The sequence below is a fragment of the Anser brachyrhynchus genome (assembly GCF_964034855.1).
Source record: "Anser brachyrhynchus genome assembly, chromosome: 9".
NCBI lineage: Eukaryota > Metazoa > Chordata > Aves > Anseriformes > Anatidae > Anser > Anser brachyrhynchus.
The window spans coordinates 10,893,782-10,908,085 of record NC_137703.1 but is presented as its reverse complement, the minus strand read 5'-3'; the positions used below and the strand labels follow the sequence as shown (position 1 = coordinate 10,908,085).

Sequence of the window (14,304 nt, the reverse complement as noted above, 5' to 3'; positions counted from 1 at the left end):
GCAAGCATCCCCCCAGCCCTCTCGGCCTTCCTTCGTGGGGAGTGTGGCCCTTCCTGGGCTAAAAGCCACGAGCTCTGCGTGACGCCCGCAGCAAGGGAATTGCAGTCAGTGCACAGGGACGTGACCCAGCACACTGAGGCCTGGAGACCATCACCAGAAATGGTGTGCACAGACAAGCAATAAAACATGATCTCAGTTCATACTCGTGCCCAGGCACAGAGGCATTTTATCTCAACTACTTCTTAAAGACTCTTTTTTTTTTTTTTTTCCCCACATGAGGGAGTAAGAGAATTTCTTGACCTTGCATGTTGCCCATCCCTGTGAGAAGCAGAAGGCAGCCTGCCACTTTGTACACAGCTGGGTCTGTCCCCAGCATCCTGCAAAGGGCTGTTGCGAGTCCATATGGCATCCCGACACCACTGCCCCCTGCACAGCCCGTCCCAGGGACACACAGCACCAGCCGGCATCAGTTTCTCCCCTTTATTTAGCTCTTGTTTCTCGTTATCTCCCAGGCACAGATGACTACTCTTATTCACTCATCTGTACCTATAGTTCAGGCTGCTTTTCCAGAGGAATTTCGTGATGAGGAATTTCACAGCCCTGGCTCGTGGACCGCAGCTCGGCACTACAGCACGGCTGAGTGCTGCAATATAATTATTTCTTTTTTTTTTTTTTTTTCCCTGCTGTCAAGGTAGTGATATGTGGCAAGGCTGTTCTGTTCACAGAAGGGTTGGTGGCAGCTGGGGTGACGAGGTGCGAGGAGAGCCGGTCCTGCAAGCACAGTGACAGCAGAGGGCACGCTTCGCTGGCGCAGCGCTGAGCGCGCAGCCTGTGCACACAGTCCGGGCACTGCTGGACTGCTCTGGATTCGTGGAGCAAGCAGGAGGAGAGCTGGGGGTAAGGAAGCAGTCCCAGGAATTCAATGCAATTCAATCGTCTGCAAAGCCACATGCCCTGCAGCGCTGCGGCAGAGAGGAAGGAACAGAATCGCCCTCGCCGCAGCCGAGCGGACGGATGATGGATTTATCCGGCTGGGGAGTGAGGGGAAAAAATTCTGAGCACAATGATCCCCCGGAGGAGCCGGGGGAGGGGGAAGTGGTGAATGGATCTGCACCTTGCTCGCCCCTCCGTGCCCGCGCCAGCGTCCTGAGGCTGTTTGACGGTCTGCCCTGCGCCAGGGGCACGGCAGGAGACACCGCGAAGAGGCATGGGGCAGGTGGACCCCCCCTTCTCCACTCCCTCTCTGCTGGTTTCCTTCAGGTCAGCACAAGAGGGTTTTCTGAACCAAAGCACATATTTCCATCTTCAGTTAAATCATATTTTTCTTTTAGATGTTATTTGAAATGGGATCTCAAAACTTTTTGGCTGGAGAACATCAGAGTGGTTCCCCCAAATTCTTCCCAAGAGCACCAAGAATATTTTGGTCCTTTCAACATTTGACCCAGAGCAAGGCTCAGATCTAATAGGAACTCAGTTTTACTCCATTAAAATAGGCAAGTTTCTCCTAGGAGAACTTCCCCACCAGCACCCTGGCACTGGTCCTGCCTCCACCCAACGTCAGCTGAATCCCATGAGGGATTAAAGGACCAGGGTGGGCCTCAGAGCCTTCCTCAGGCTGCTCTGGGGCCAAGTCATCTCCTGGTGGGGCACAGGACCAGAGACAGCAAAAGAGCACTGCCCTGCTTTTGTCAGGTAGGTGTCTAAAGCTCAGTGGGACAAATCCAAGATGTTTCCATGCAGTAATGTTTCTCTTGCTGCCAGAGGACACCCCTACAATCCCTCCGGCATCCCCAGGCAGGGGTACTGCTTCTCGCCCCCAGTGCAGGAGAATGAAGGAGCCTGAGCCAACCTCGTCTTCCAAATCTTGTCCCCATGTGGCTGGCAGAGCCGTAGTATGCATGGACACCATGAAAACCTGGATCCCCAATGGGAGTGAGGGTGTTCCTCTTGGGTTCAAATTAACCCTGTTGCATTCATTTGCACCATGATCTGGGGAGGAGGCAGCGGATGAATGTGACGTGGCTGCAGATATCCGCACAGAGAAAGGGGTGCATCGTGCAGGGAGGGAAGCGCCTGCTCAGCCCGGAGGTCTGCCTGGTTGGGAACCAGCACCCAGCGCCAATTCCTCTTGCTGGGTTGTAAAGCAGAGCAGGAACACCTCGGTACGCCCTCCTCACTCCTAGTCCAGCCTCAGCAACAGTCAGTCTGGGAGCGTGCTGGGTGGGCGTTAATTCAACACGAACTGAAAGAGTCCTTCTGGAGATTTCTGGAGACCTCTGAGCAGCAGCAGCCTTGTTCCCACAAGCCTTTGACTTCCCCCAGCTTGGAAAAGCAGGAGGGGGCCCCTGACACCAGACATCGGGGTGGCAGCAGAGCCCCATCTGCTCCTGCTGCTGGCAGAGGGCTGGGGAGTCCCTTGGCATGGAGGGATCCGTCCGTGTGGGCACCAGCCAGCCGTGGGGACAGGCTGGGAGAGATGGGGAGACTGGTTATCCCAATGATGGGCACGTCCCTCATGGGACCAGCACCGCTGAGCTCAGGACCGGGGGGACACACACGACCAAGGCACCGGCTGGTCCCTGCTTTCCTGAGCTGCAGAGATGCTGCAGAGCCGGGGAGGCAGAAATTGCCCCCGGGGACAGCTCAGCACCCCCCTGTTCCCTGCTGCTAAGCCGCTTTTGGGGGGAAGGTTTGCACTTTCCCCCACTCTGCAGCCTTTTTTTACCCGACGGGGCGGGCAGCCTCGCTGGGGCCAGGGGCTTTGCCCGCTGGGGCTCACAGCCGGGGGGTCCCCCCGCCGCCCCCCGGGGGGATGCTTGAGGCTCGGGGGGGAGGCAACGGACGAGCAGCGTCGAGGACCCGGACGGACGGCGGTTTGGGGAGAAAAGGAGGCGGGGGGCAGCCGGAAAGCACCGAAGGTGGGAGTACAACGAGGGGGGAGCGCCGTGGGTGCCTGGCCAGCCCCGGGCAGAGCGGAGCATCCCCGGCCGCGGCTCTCCCCCACCCCACCCCCCCCAAGCCCGGGCAGGGACCCACCCCCGGCGGCGTGGGGCGAGGGGGGCGCCCCCGCCTTGACGTCAGGAGAAGGGTTTATAAAGGCGGCGGGAGGCGAGGAGATCCCCAACGCCGGAGCCGAGCCGCAGCGGAGCCGCCAGCGCTTCCCCGCCGCCTCCTGCCCGCGCCCGCCCCGCCGGCGAGATGCTGTCGTGCCGCCTCCACTGCGCCCTGGCCCTGCTCTCCATCGCCCTGGCCCTCGGCACCGTCTCGGCCGCCCCCTCGGACCCGCGGCTCCGGCAGTTCCTGCAGAAATCCCTGGCTGCCGCCGCCGGGAAGCAGGTGAGAGCCCCCCCCCCGACGGGGCGGGCACCCCGCTGGAGACCCCGACGGCCCCGCTTCTCCTCCCGCTTCCCCTCCCCTGTTCCCCTCCATCCCCCCTGGCAGACCCCTACTTTCCCCACCGCAGACCCCTCCGCTTCCCCGCCGCACACCCCGGTACCCTCAGTGCCTTTCCCCTGTTCCTCAGCAGACCTCCCCGTTGTCCCCGCTCCGGCCCCCGGTTCCCCGACAGACCCCTGGTTCCCCACCACAGATGGGCCATGGCAGCTGGATGGCCGGGGGCAGGATGGGGAGACCCCCCTCCAGCCCAGCCTGCTGGGGGACGAGGAGCGGCCGCTGCCCGCACAGAGGGCAGAGCCCCTGGAGAAGCTCCCCGAGGCTTCTCCGGGGTGCAGAACCAAGGCAGCTGCCTCGATGCAGCAGGAAGGTGTCCTCTGCCATGCAACGGGGCAGCCAGGGCTCAGAGGGACGAGAGGAAAGATAACCGAGCAAGAGGGTGCCCCAGCCCAGCTGCTTTCCCCAAAACCTGCCCCGTGCTGCTTCAGCAGCAGCCTCTCAGCATCTTCGCTGAGACCACCTGGGAGGGACGGGGTGGCAGGGTGATGCTCGGGTGAGCTCCTTCCCTGCCCAGCGATCCCTTCAGCACACCGGGTAGATGTCAGTGCTCTCCTGCTCTGCTTTATTTTGTAGCCGCTGCTGCTGGAAGGCAGCTGCTGGTTGGGCTGAGATGCTGGGGAGATGCAGCTCCCCGTCTACTCCGGAGCTGTGCCGCTGTCCTGGGCGCAGTGCAGCGAGCCCCCGGTAGCCGAAGAGTAACCGTGCTCTCTCCCTCTTTCTCTCCCTTCTCCCCAAGGAACTGGCCAAGTACTTTTTGGCAGAACTGCTCTCAGAGCCCAGCCAGACAGAAAATGAAGCCCTGGAGTCTGAGGACTTGTCCCGAGGGGCCGAGCAGGACGAAGTGAGACTGGAGCTGGAGCGCTCGGCTAACTCAAACCCCGCTCTGGCGCCCCGGGAACGCAAAGCAGGCTGCAAGAACTTCTTCTGGAAAACTTTCACATCCTGTTAGCTTTTGAAACCCACCTCTCCTCCCCATCCATCCCTGCCTTCTTCCTAGCCCCCCGCCCCGAGCAGAACCTTCACCACAAGAGGCGAAGACTGTAAATACACGGTTATGGTGAAATGAAACACACGAGGAAAATCTGAGTTCGATTTCAAGTTGTTTTAATAAAACTTTCTGTTCCTATTGTACACGATTTGCTTGAGTTGTGATTTCTGACTAGTTCCTTAATGACATGCACTCTGCGACTCTTTCAGATGTACTATTTTTAATCCTTCGTTGCAATAAAGTTTATGTTTCAAACAGTGATGCTGAGACTTGCTGGTCACTGAGGAAACCTAAGTCACCTCTCTCAGCCTGCTTGTCTTGGAAATGCTGCCTGTCTCAGGGCAATGACAGCAAATGGCAGTACAGCCCCCACATGCGCACACACACAACACACAATTTCTTTAAGTAAAAATTTTTGCTGTTTTTCTAAGGGACCTAGGGACACCGCAGTATTTTAGACATCGAATCCCTGTAAGTGGGATTGAGTCAAATCCACAGCACCGGCACTTAAGTCGGGCTAGAGGATTTACAACCAGCTCCAGTGACATTGCTGGAAATCACAGCTGCGTGTTGGGAGCTGTGGGTATCAAAAAAGAGGTTCACAGTACAGGTTTATCCCCAACATGCCTTATTCCTTCTCACTCAGGAACACTGAAGTATTTTCTTACCTGGTGTATTTTATTCCTTGCAACATCCACCGCTTCTGAGACTCCTTCGGAAAGTTCTCCTTTGTTCCACTGTGCGGGGGGGGTCGCATCCTTGTAAAGGCAAGGTGCTAACCCCATGCCATCAGCATCTCTCCATCTAGTAAACCCGCTACAGCAGCTTTTCTACCCACTACATCATCATTAACGACATTATTAAAAGTGTCAGCTGGGTAGGAGATGGCACCGAGAAAAAGAAACAGTTTTCTCAATGGAAGATAAATTCTTTGTGCTTTTCCAGAACCTCTTCTCCTCCCAGCCGTGCTGCTTTCTGACATGCCATCATCGGCGAGCTGGAGACGTGGGGCACAAATGTCCCTTTGATCAGAAATTCATCATTCGGGAGCAAAGGTAGCAAATATTTTGCAGACATCGTATCCAAAGGTGAGAAATGGGGTTGTTGTTCTTTGTCCCCAGTGCAGCTGAGCGCGGTGCAACGTTAACTCACCCCTGGGAGGGAGCAAAGGGGGGCAGCCCTGGGGGAGCCTCCTGAAAGAGATGTGGGAAGTGCAAGCAATGCAGATCGTTTTGCTGCCCTGAAAGCAGATAGGGTGAGAATAGGACCCCCCTTGGAAAGTGTGGATGCAGACCGAGGGGAGAGCACCAGTCCTCTGTCACGTCTGATTCCTCTGCTGCTGGCTGTCCTCTAGGGAGCAGATTTTGGGGGACTCAGCAAAGCTGAGATCTCCCCACCCCTGTCCCTTTGCTCCTCTCCTGACTGAGGATCCAGTCAGCTTTCAAAAAGCAGCCAATTCTTCAGTGCTAAGACAGCAGCTATAGGAACAGAGAGGGGGGTGGAGGTGCCGGGGGCTTGAATATTCTTATGCACCGAGTCCATCCTTCATGGGCTATAAATAGAGCGCTCCTCGCCTGAGGTTTTTCCTCTTGGTCACTATGCTCAGGCAGTTCTTTTGAAGGGAGTTTAATCCTGCCAATTGCAGGAGTGAAACCCGTCTCAAGTAGGGATATGGATGATCCACAGGCACAGGCAGGGATCAAGACAAAGTGATTCACATGCTACACCAGCCCGTCGCGGCGGTGCAGCTGGCGGCACGGCGCGGCAGCTTCTGCGCGGCTTAATGAAGATGTACTGGTGGAGGCATGTGTGAGTGCCCTCTGCTCGGAGGCAGACAGGAAAACCTGCTCCTTCAGGCAGCTCAGGAGCTCCTGGAGGCTGGGGAGGTGGCTCGCAGGGCATTAAACACAACATCACTGCGTGTAGTTGCACCGCGGCAGCACCAGCAATCCCAGGGACTGGGAGCCGTGCAAACACGATGCCAGAGATGGACTTGCCCTGCTGAGCTACAGAGGCTACAAAGACAAAGAAAGATTTATTGCTTCTCTTTGATGGGTGGGAATTATGGGCTAAAGAGATTAAATGGCTGCATGTAATCCCTGGCCACACAACCACGGCACAGCGTCCTGGCCTGGGAAGGCTCGTGCTGGGCTGGACGCGGGGTGAGAGCACGCGGCACGGTCAGCGCCACGGGCCTGAGCTGCCAAAGGGGAAGAGAGAAGCTCTGAGAGAGGTTTTCCAGTGAGGTTCTCAGCAGCTCAGAGCCGAGGTTCCAAGGAGGAGCAGCCCCTACATCGGCCTGGGGAAGGCTGGGGACCGCGATGACCCACGCTGGCTGTTTCGCCTCTCCTCATGCACTCGGTGGCACGGGCAGACCCAGAGCAATCCCCACCCCAGCAGGTGCCTTCAGCTGGTGATTCATGAGGCACTGCAGGGAAACGTCCACGAGGAGCCACATAAAAGGGCTTGAAGCTGCTGTCCAAAGAGTTGCTTTGAATGAAAACCAGAAAAGACTGTATGAGGCCTGGAAGCACAAATGCCCCAATGGGAAGCCAGCGATGAGCTGCTCAGCCGTCCCCAGCAGCAACCTCTCCAAGTAACGATGCCAGGAAGGGTCATTGGCTCTAGCAAGCAGGCCAGGGTATTTGTTATGTGATGCCCAAATTGTTAGAAAGGCCAAGTCTCCCTTGGCCCAGAGGGCTCATTGGTGACAGATAGCTCGAAGCACTTCTAGCTGCGGTGCACGAGAAATGCTTCTGGGATCCAGACTTCATAGCCTGGGGCCGCTCTGGCATCAGCATGCTCTTTTTGGCTCTGCAGAAATGACAAAGAGCACAGACCCCTGGGCACAACCGTCCTTCACCCAGAACAGCCTGTACGAGGTTCCACGGTGTTTTTGCATTTAATCTGCCCCTGTAGCTCCCAGCAAGCGTCACGGCAGTCTCATCATTGCTCCGATCTGCAAGCACCAGGAGCATCCCCTATTCCCAGGCCCCTGCTCTCACCACGGGAATCTTTTTCCCCTCTATCCTGCCAAAACCCCAGCACCTCTGGGGAGCACTGGAGCAGCCCCCAGCCCCTGGATGGGTCAGCACCAGGCGACTGGAAAGAAGCATTAGCTGCTGTAACCGAGCCCTAATGCTCTGAAAACAAAGCAGCAGGATGCTTATTGACCGGGATGAGAAACTATACCTAGGCAATAAAAGTTATTATGATAAAGGAACAGACTGTACTCTCTCTCCTCAGAACACCTTCTGACTCTTTGACAGCTCCTCACCAGAATAACGCAGTAAAATTCACTTACACTGAGCATTTTTTTTCTCCTTTTTTTTTATTAGTGAATTATTTGTCGCATTTGTTAACACCTAATAGCATACCCAAAAGAGCTGTTTGGCCAGATGCTGTGAGTACCTCAGCAGTCTGGATCCCAGTCTTGGGAGACTTACTCTGAAAATTCCTGGCAGAACCCCAAAAATTAACAAGCTTTCAGAAAAAAATCAGCAAGTGCCTTTTTTCTCATATGTACAGTACTCTTGCCAGTTTGTGCCATGACCTGATGTTTCCAGCATCACCCAACAAAGAAACCCACCTGGGTGGAACCAAAAGCCACTTGATTAACAAAACGAGGTTTCACAAAGGTCCCCGGTATCTCTTATAGAGAGATTCCCTGAGAAAGCATGAAATGATGCACTCACATCCAGGCTTTGCTCACTGCTGGGGCAGAAGGAGAGGGACTTAGCCCTGCTCACCTCCCAGAGCATCAGTTCTGCTGCTCCCTGCTGCTGGCATCCCAACCCCTCGCAGCTGCAGGCAGGCTGCCGTGCTCTGCTGATGGGAGGAAACACTCCAGCCTCCAGCCCCGACAGACCTGGCCCCAGAGAGACGCTCCCGGCCCTCCTGTGCCCATCCCTCAGCACTTGTTGAGCTCCGTTCCCCTGGCACAGAGCAGAGTTGGTGAATCCCTCCCAGCACTTGCTCCCTTGCACAGCTCTGGGTTTTGCCTTCAGGGAAAATCTGTCCCTCCAGCTGGAGGCTTAGGGAAGAGAAGGATCCTCCCGGAAATCAGCTGTTGCATTTGCAAGGCTTTTCGGGGAAACCTCGCTGCCGCATCTTTCCTTCCCTGTTTTACTTCTAGTGCTCATTGTGATGTGTGATTCTTCCAGAGGCTCCAACACGGGACTTCTGTCCCTGCTGCTCTGCTCCCGACACCAGCCTCTTCCCTGGAGGGTGCAATGTTGGGGGACCCCCTGAGGAGCACGAGCCCACGAGTGGGGTGCACTGCAGCCAGCAGAGAGAGCCAAAGAGCACAGATTGTCCTATTTGTGGTCTGTGCATCCTTGTCCGTGAGGGCAGACACTCCGCACAGCTCTCCTCCATGCCAGGGGCTGTCCAAGCAGTGGAGCTGGGTGCAGGGCTCCTGCAAAAAGTTTTCCCTGGAGGATCCTCACTTTCCTCTGAGGATGCAGGCAGTGCTGCTGCACTGCCAGAGATTTTTGCCCACGGCTGAGTGCCTGTTTTTCATTTCTACAGGGCATTTCTCATGCAAAAGGTGTCAACTTGTAACAGGCTGGAAGAAAGTTAAATAGCATAAAAGTGAACTGTGCTATCTACGGTTAAAAGCGGTGGGTTTTGTTCTAAAGAAAACCTTTAAAAAATTGGTTCAGTGAAAATTTTCTTTCCCCTGGCAATTTTGTTGTTGTTCAGCATCCCAAACTACTCCTTACTCACTCAGCTGTCGACAGCCTCAGAGTCTCGGCAGGAACCGTGTGGGCAGAGGGAGGAAGGGTTATGTCCAGTTACAGGCTCAGGGGACCAGACGGCTGTGGTGGCACGATGCGTGGCAGTCCCTGCCTCCAGGCTGCATCTTCCACCCCTGGAGGCAACGAGGGCTGGAGGTGATGCTGCCTGCACCGATGCCTTCACCCAGTGGCTCAGACCCACCTGCAGGAAGAACGGTCGCTGCTGGTGACAGTGGTGGCACTGGAACCCCACCACAGGGCTGTGGCTCCCCACGGGCGGCTCCGACCTCACAATGGCCAGCACTCGTGGCAGGCGGTTCGTGGGCTCCATGCACCCTGCCAGAAGGGACCCAAAGGTGCCGCTGCAACATCTGCACCTCTCCATTGGTAAGGACACCCCGCGCTGCCCTCTTGCTTCTCGTTTAGGGTGCTTGGAAGGAAACCTGGCCAGCCCTGGAAGGACAGAGCCCATCACCAAATGGGAAGGGTGGGCTCAAGCAACATGTGTGAACCAGAGCTCTCGGAGGAAGAATGCAAGGAAAAGGTGGCAGCGGTGCTTCCCGAAACCTGCGTTCAAAATTTGGAAAGCAACGCCTGGAAAGAACGGATTTCCAGCATGGAGACCCTGCAGAAGACTATCAGGGAGATGAAGAAAAGTGAGATACCGTGCCAAGCCCTGGTGAGACTGCTGTCACGGGGGTGCAAGGAGACAAAGCTCCAGGTGATGCAGAAGAAACTCCACACAATCACTCTGCTAGCCCAGGAAGGGGACTTCTCCAGGACATCGGCTCAAATTGTCCTAGAAAGCGTGGTGGAAATGGTGGGAGATGTGCTGTGCAGCACCAGTGCCCAAGGAGCCTTGACAGCTATAGCAGAGGCATGCTCATTGCCATGGACAGCACAGACAGCTATGGCGTTGGCCTTCTCACAGAATAACTCCAGAATCCAGACCAAGATCTTGGACTGGCTGTCAAAGGCAATTCTGGAGTTTGGCTTTGCTGGCATGGAGGCCAAGACACTAATAAATACCCTGAGGATTGCTCTTGCTGCTGCTCAGCCCAGCGTGCAGAGATCGGCCATCACTTTGCTGGGGGTTATTTACCTGTACGTGGGAGACTCGCTCAGAGAGCTGATGGAGAGTGAAAAGCTGCCCCTTCTCCCCCAGATAGATGCTGAGCTGGAGAAGGTGCACGGGCAGGTCCCACCAGCTCCCAGTCGTGCCAACCCCAAACCAGACCTGGGTGATGGGACCCAGGAGGACTCGGGGGATCACAGAAGAACAGGAGCCATAGACATTAGTGACAGGATCACACCAGAGCTTCTGTCCAAGCTGCAGGAGGAGGATTGGAACATGCAGAAGGAGGGCCTGGAAGAGGTCGCCTGCATCCTCCAGGATGCCAAACACATCCAGCCAAACCTAGGAGAGCTCCCAAGAGCCCTGAGGGCTTGTCTCCATGACCCGAACCCCAGCCTGGTACAGATGGCCCTGAGGGTCCTCCAGCACCTGTCCGCAGCCATGGGCTCCAACGTCACACAGCACATGAAGGACTTGGGCCTTCCCCTCATCGCTCTGTTCAGGGACAGCAAGAGCAGCACGAGAGCGGCTGCCCTGGCTGCCATGAATGCCTGGGCTGCACAGCTCGACATATCGCAGTGGCTGGGTGGGCAGGACATTTCAGGAGAGCTGGGAGAAGGAATGCCCTTCCAGAAGCAGGAGCTGGTGCGGTGGCTGGCCGAAGAGCTGCCCACCCTGCGGTCAGCTCCCTCGGACCTGCTCCGCTGCGTGCCGCTCCTCTTCTCCTGCCTACAGGACAGCAACCGGGACGTGCTCACGGCCTCGCGGGCAGCCCTGCCCTTCTTCATCATGCACCTTGGCTTTGAGAAGATGGCTGAGGCCACCAGCGAGCTGAAGGCAGGTGCAAGGGACCACGTACTTGTAAACCTGGAGAATGCCAACGCCAGTCTGTCAGCACAACCCACTGCTTCTGTCGAGTCACTTTCTGGGCACTGTACAGACAACATCACTGCCGCTTTGCCCTCTGTTCCAACCACACCACCTGAAGCAACAGCCTTGTCTTCACAAGCGTCAGCTGAAGAGCCAGCACCCAAACCCAGCAGAGAGCTGAAGCAGGGTCCCAAGGAGCCCACGTCAGGAGAGGAAGGCATGAATGACACGGGTGCAGCCAAGGGGAAAGCACAGGCAAAGCCCACGCCAAAGGACGGGGACAAACCCGTACACATCTTCATTGTTGTCCCCAGGGGGAAAGAGCAAAGACTGAGGGATGAGAAAGACAGGAAAGTGCTGCAGTGGAACTTCACTGCTCCCAACAAAAGGTACATCGAGCAGCTGAAGGCCCAGATGAGCAGCTGCGTGTCCAGGAGCTTCCAGGTGGAACTGTTCCACCCCAGCTTCCTGCACCAAATCAAAGCCTTGGCGGTGATGATCAGGCACCTGGATACAGAGAAGGAAGGAGTCATCAGCTGCCTGGACCTGATCCTGAAATGGCTTACCCTGTGTTTCTTTGACTCCAACATGTGGGTGCTTATCAAGAGCCTGGAGTACCTCAACCTGCTGCTAACTTTGCTGATCCAAGAAAAGTACCAGCTGACGGAGAATGAGGCCCTTTCCTTCCTTCCATACCTGGTCCTGAAGATGGGGGAGCCAAGGAAAGTCATTTGTAAGTTGGTGCACGCTGTCCTGAAGAGCATGTGCCTGGTGTACCCAGCTAAGAAGGTGTTCAGCTTCCTCATGGAAGGCATCAAGTTCCAGAACGCCAAGCAGCAGGCAGGATGCCTGGTGGAGATGGGTTACCTGCTCGAGGTGTACGGCCTGGAAGTGTGTGAGCCCAGTCCTAGCAAAGCCTTGAAGAAGATAGCCGCCTTCCTTGGAGACAAAGACAGAGCTATTCATAATGCTGCTCTAAACATCATGGTCACAGCTTGCAAAACTCATGGGGAAGATGTATTCAGAATTGTTGGGGATCTCCCTGAAGAATACATGCGGGTGCTGGGACAAACTGCGGAGCAGGAACCTAGCAGGCCACGAGTGTCCCAAGCAAAACATCTTTGTGAAAAGCCTCAACAGGATTCAAACACTGGCTCTGAAGGCATCTGCCAGCAGGCAGGAGGTGCACCCTCAAAGCCAGAGCCCGCCAGCTCTGAAAGAGGAAATTCGAATAATGTGGTTGAGGCTCCTTGGTCTCTTCCTCCACATATAGGACAGCACAAGGGCAGGCTGGTCTCCAGAAAATACAGGCGCTTAAAACTGAGGGATATCATTCGGCTAGAAACGATCCCTGAATTCCAGACCTTGCCCGCCTCCGCAGACACTGATGACACGTGTCATAACATCACCCATACTATTAATTCCCTTATTTGTGGCATTGGAAATAGCGATGCTGACACCAGCATTCAGGCAGTGGAAGAAATTGAGAAGATCCTGAGGCAGAAGAACAAAGCAGAAGCCATGGCTGGGCATGTTAATGAGTTCCTCGTAGCCAGCTTCCAACCACTTAAGTTGTTCCAGAAGCAAAAGGAATCTGATGAGAAATGGGGGAAGGACCAAATCATCCTGAGATGCAAAGGTGTCATCCAGGCCATGATGTTTCTCTTCCAGGAGAAGAAACTGGCTCAGGAGGCCTCGATGGAGGTGCTGAAGGATGTAATGCACAACCTCCTTACCTTAATGCTAAAATTCCTGGAGGGGGACCAAGAGGAAGATCAGAAGCTCATACAGTCCATTAATGTCCTCATGAGAAGGGTCCTAGAAAAATCTGACCAGACGAGGATCTTCTGTGCCTTGCTCAAGCTGCTCCAAGGCAGCCTGAGTGCCGAGGGCAGCCCAGATAAGTTTTCTGACCTGTTGGCCAAATGCCTCTGGAGAACTACGCGTCTTCTCCCCAGCACCATCAGCACCATCGACCTGGACAAAATCCTGCTGGATGTCAACACCCTCCTGAAGTCAATCCCAAAGGAGAAACTGAGGCGGTGCACGAACGAGCTCCCCCTGCGGACCCTGAAAACTCTGCTGCACACTTTGTGCAAGCTGAAGGGGGTGAGGATCCTAGACCACCTCTCCCTGATCGAGGATGCAGCTGGCTCCGAGGTGGAAGCTTACCTCCGAAGGACGGTCAGTCCTGCTCCCAGGGCAGGGGCAAATAAAACAGCTGTAGGGGCATGGGGAGAAGTCCCCTGGACAGCTGGCAGGGTTGCAAAGCAAAACAGGCAATGCCTTCCAGCATCATCCAGAATATTTGTTCCTAGGAGAGTTTGGGGGAGGGTCTAGAGGAATTATAGGAATGTAAGAAAAAATGTTTCAAGTGAACGTTGGAGTCTTTCACGGTAAACCTCTCCCTCTTCTTGCAGAGTTATTTGAATCAAAGCCTGGCCATCGTCAGAACAGAGCAAAACACCAGAGAACATCTTCCTCCAGCCCCCCTGGGCGCGTCCCCAGAGGCAGAAGCAGCTCCCCTTGGACCAACGAGGATCCCAGGAGGGACCCCTGGGGGGAAGGCAGTGATGGCACCCTGCTGCCTGGAAAACCTGCCGCCTACAGCAGGGTCCCCACCAAGGGGCCCATGTCACGCTTCTCCCTCCGTTCCAGGGCTGCACAGCAATGAGGTCCCTGAGGGCACGAAGAAACAACAGCAGAAATAGGAGCAGGACCTGCAGCCAAGGTGGGCGTTTAGTCACCGTTCTCAGAGCTAGCCGGCACTCTTCTGGGCACACATCAACGGGCAGATGGCGTGAATCGTATAACCAATAAAGAAACAACTCGAGCATGAATGCCAGGAGAGTTATCTGGGATCTGGTTTCCCGCGCTTGCAAAGCCCAGGAGCTAGTCTGAGTTTCTGGTTGATGTCTCCGCTGCTGCTTTTCAGAAGCAGGGTAGTTCTGCAGGACTTGCCTGCTTGCAGAGCTCAGTCTTCATAGCAAAGCTGAGTCTGGGAGAGGGCAAAACTGAAGCCAGCATGCACAAATCCCTCCAGGGCACAGGGCTCAGAACCAGTCAGGATGCTGACCCTACCCGGACAACCTGCACAAGGGGGTCCATGGCAGTCCCTGTGCCGCAGATACTGTGAGTGATAGGAGATAACTGCAGCAGCAGAAACGCCCAGAGCCCTA

At 55.7% G+C, this 14,304-nt stretch overlaps 2 protein-coding genes across 2 annotated transcripts; both read left to right on the top strand.

Annotated features, from left to right (window-relative positions):
- Nucleotides 1-2,770: 2,770 nt before the first annotated feature.
- Nucleotides 2,771-4,588, top strand: SST (somatostatin). Its single transcript, XM_080604205.1, has 2 exons — nt 2,771-3,336; nt 4,190-4,588. Exons 1-2 carry the CDS (start codon nt 3,199-3,201, stop codon nt 4,400-4,402), a joined length of 351 nt encoding a protein of 116 aa, XP_080460331.1. The 5' UTR covers nt 2,771-3,198; the 3' UTR covers nt 4,403-4,588.
- A 4,480-nt stretch (nt 4,589-9,068) lies between these two features.
- LOC308200182 (cytoskeleton-associated protein 5-like) lies at nt 9,069-13,720 on the top strand. Its single transcript, XM_080605442.1, has one exon. It carries the CDS (start codon nt 9,659-9,661, stop codon nt 13,463-13,465), a length of 3,807 nt encoding a protein of 1,268 aa, XP_080461568.1. The 5' UTR covers nt 9,069-9,658; the 3' UTR covers nt 13,466-13,720.
- Nucleotides 13,721-14,304: the final 584 nt, after the last annotated feature.

Excerpts from the sequence above, each read along its gene's own strand:
- SST (XM_080604205.1), top strand. The coding sequence starts at position 3,199 with ATGCTGTCGTGCCGCCTCCACTGCGCCCTGGCCCTGCTCTCCATCGCC. Across the intron at positions 3,337-4,189 it reads CTGCCGCCGCCGGGAAGCAG|GAACTGGCCAAGTACTTTTT; the intron begins GTGAGAGCCCCC and ends CTTCTCCCCAAG.
- LOC308200182 (XM_080605442.1), top strand. The coding sequence starts at position 9,659 with ATGGGAAGGGTGGGCTCAAGCAACATGTGTGAACCAGAGCTCTCGGAG.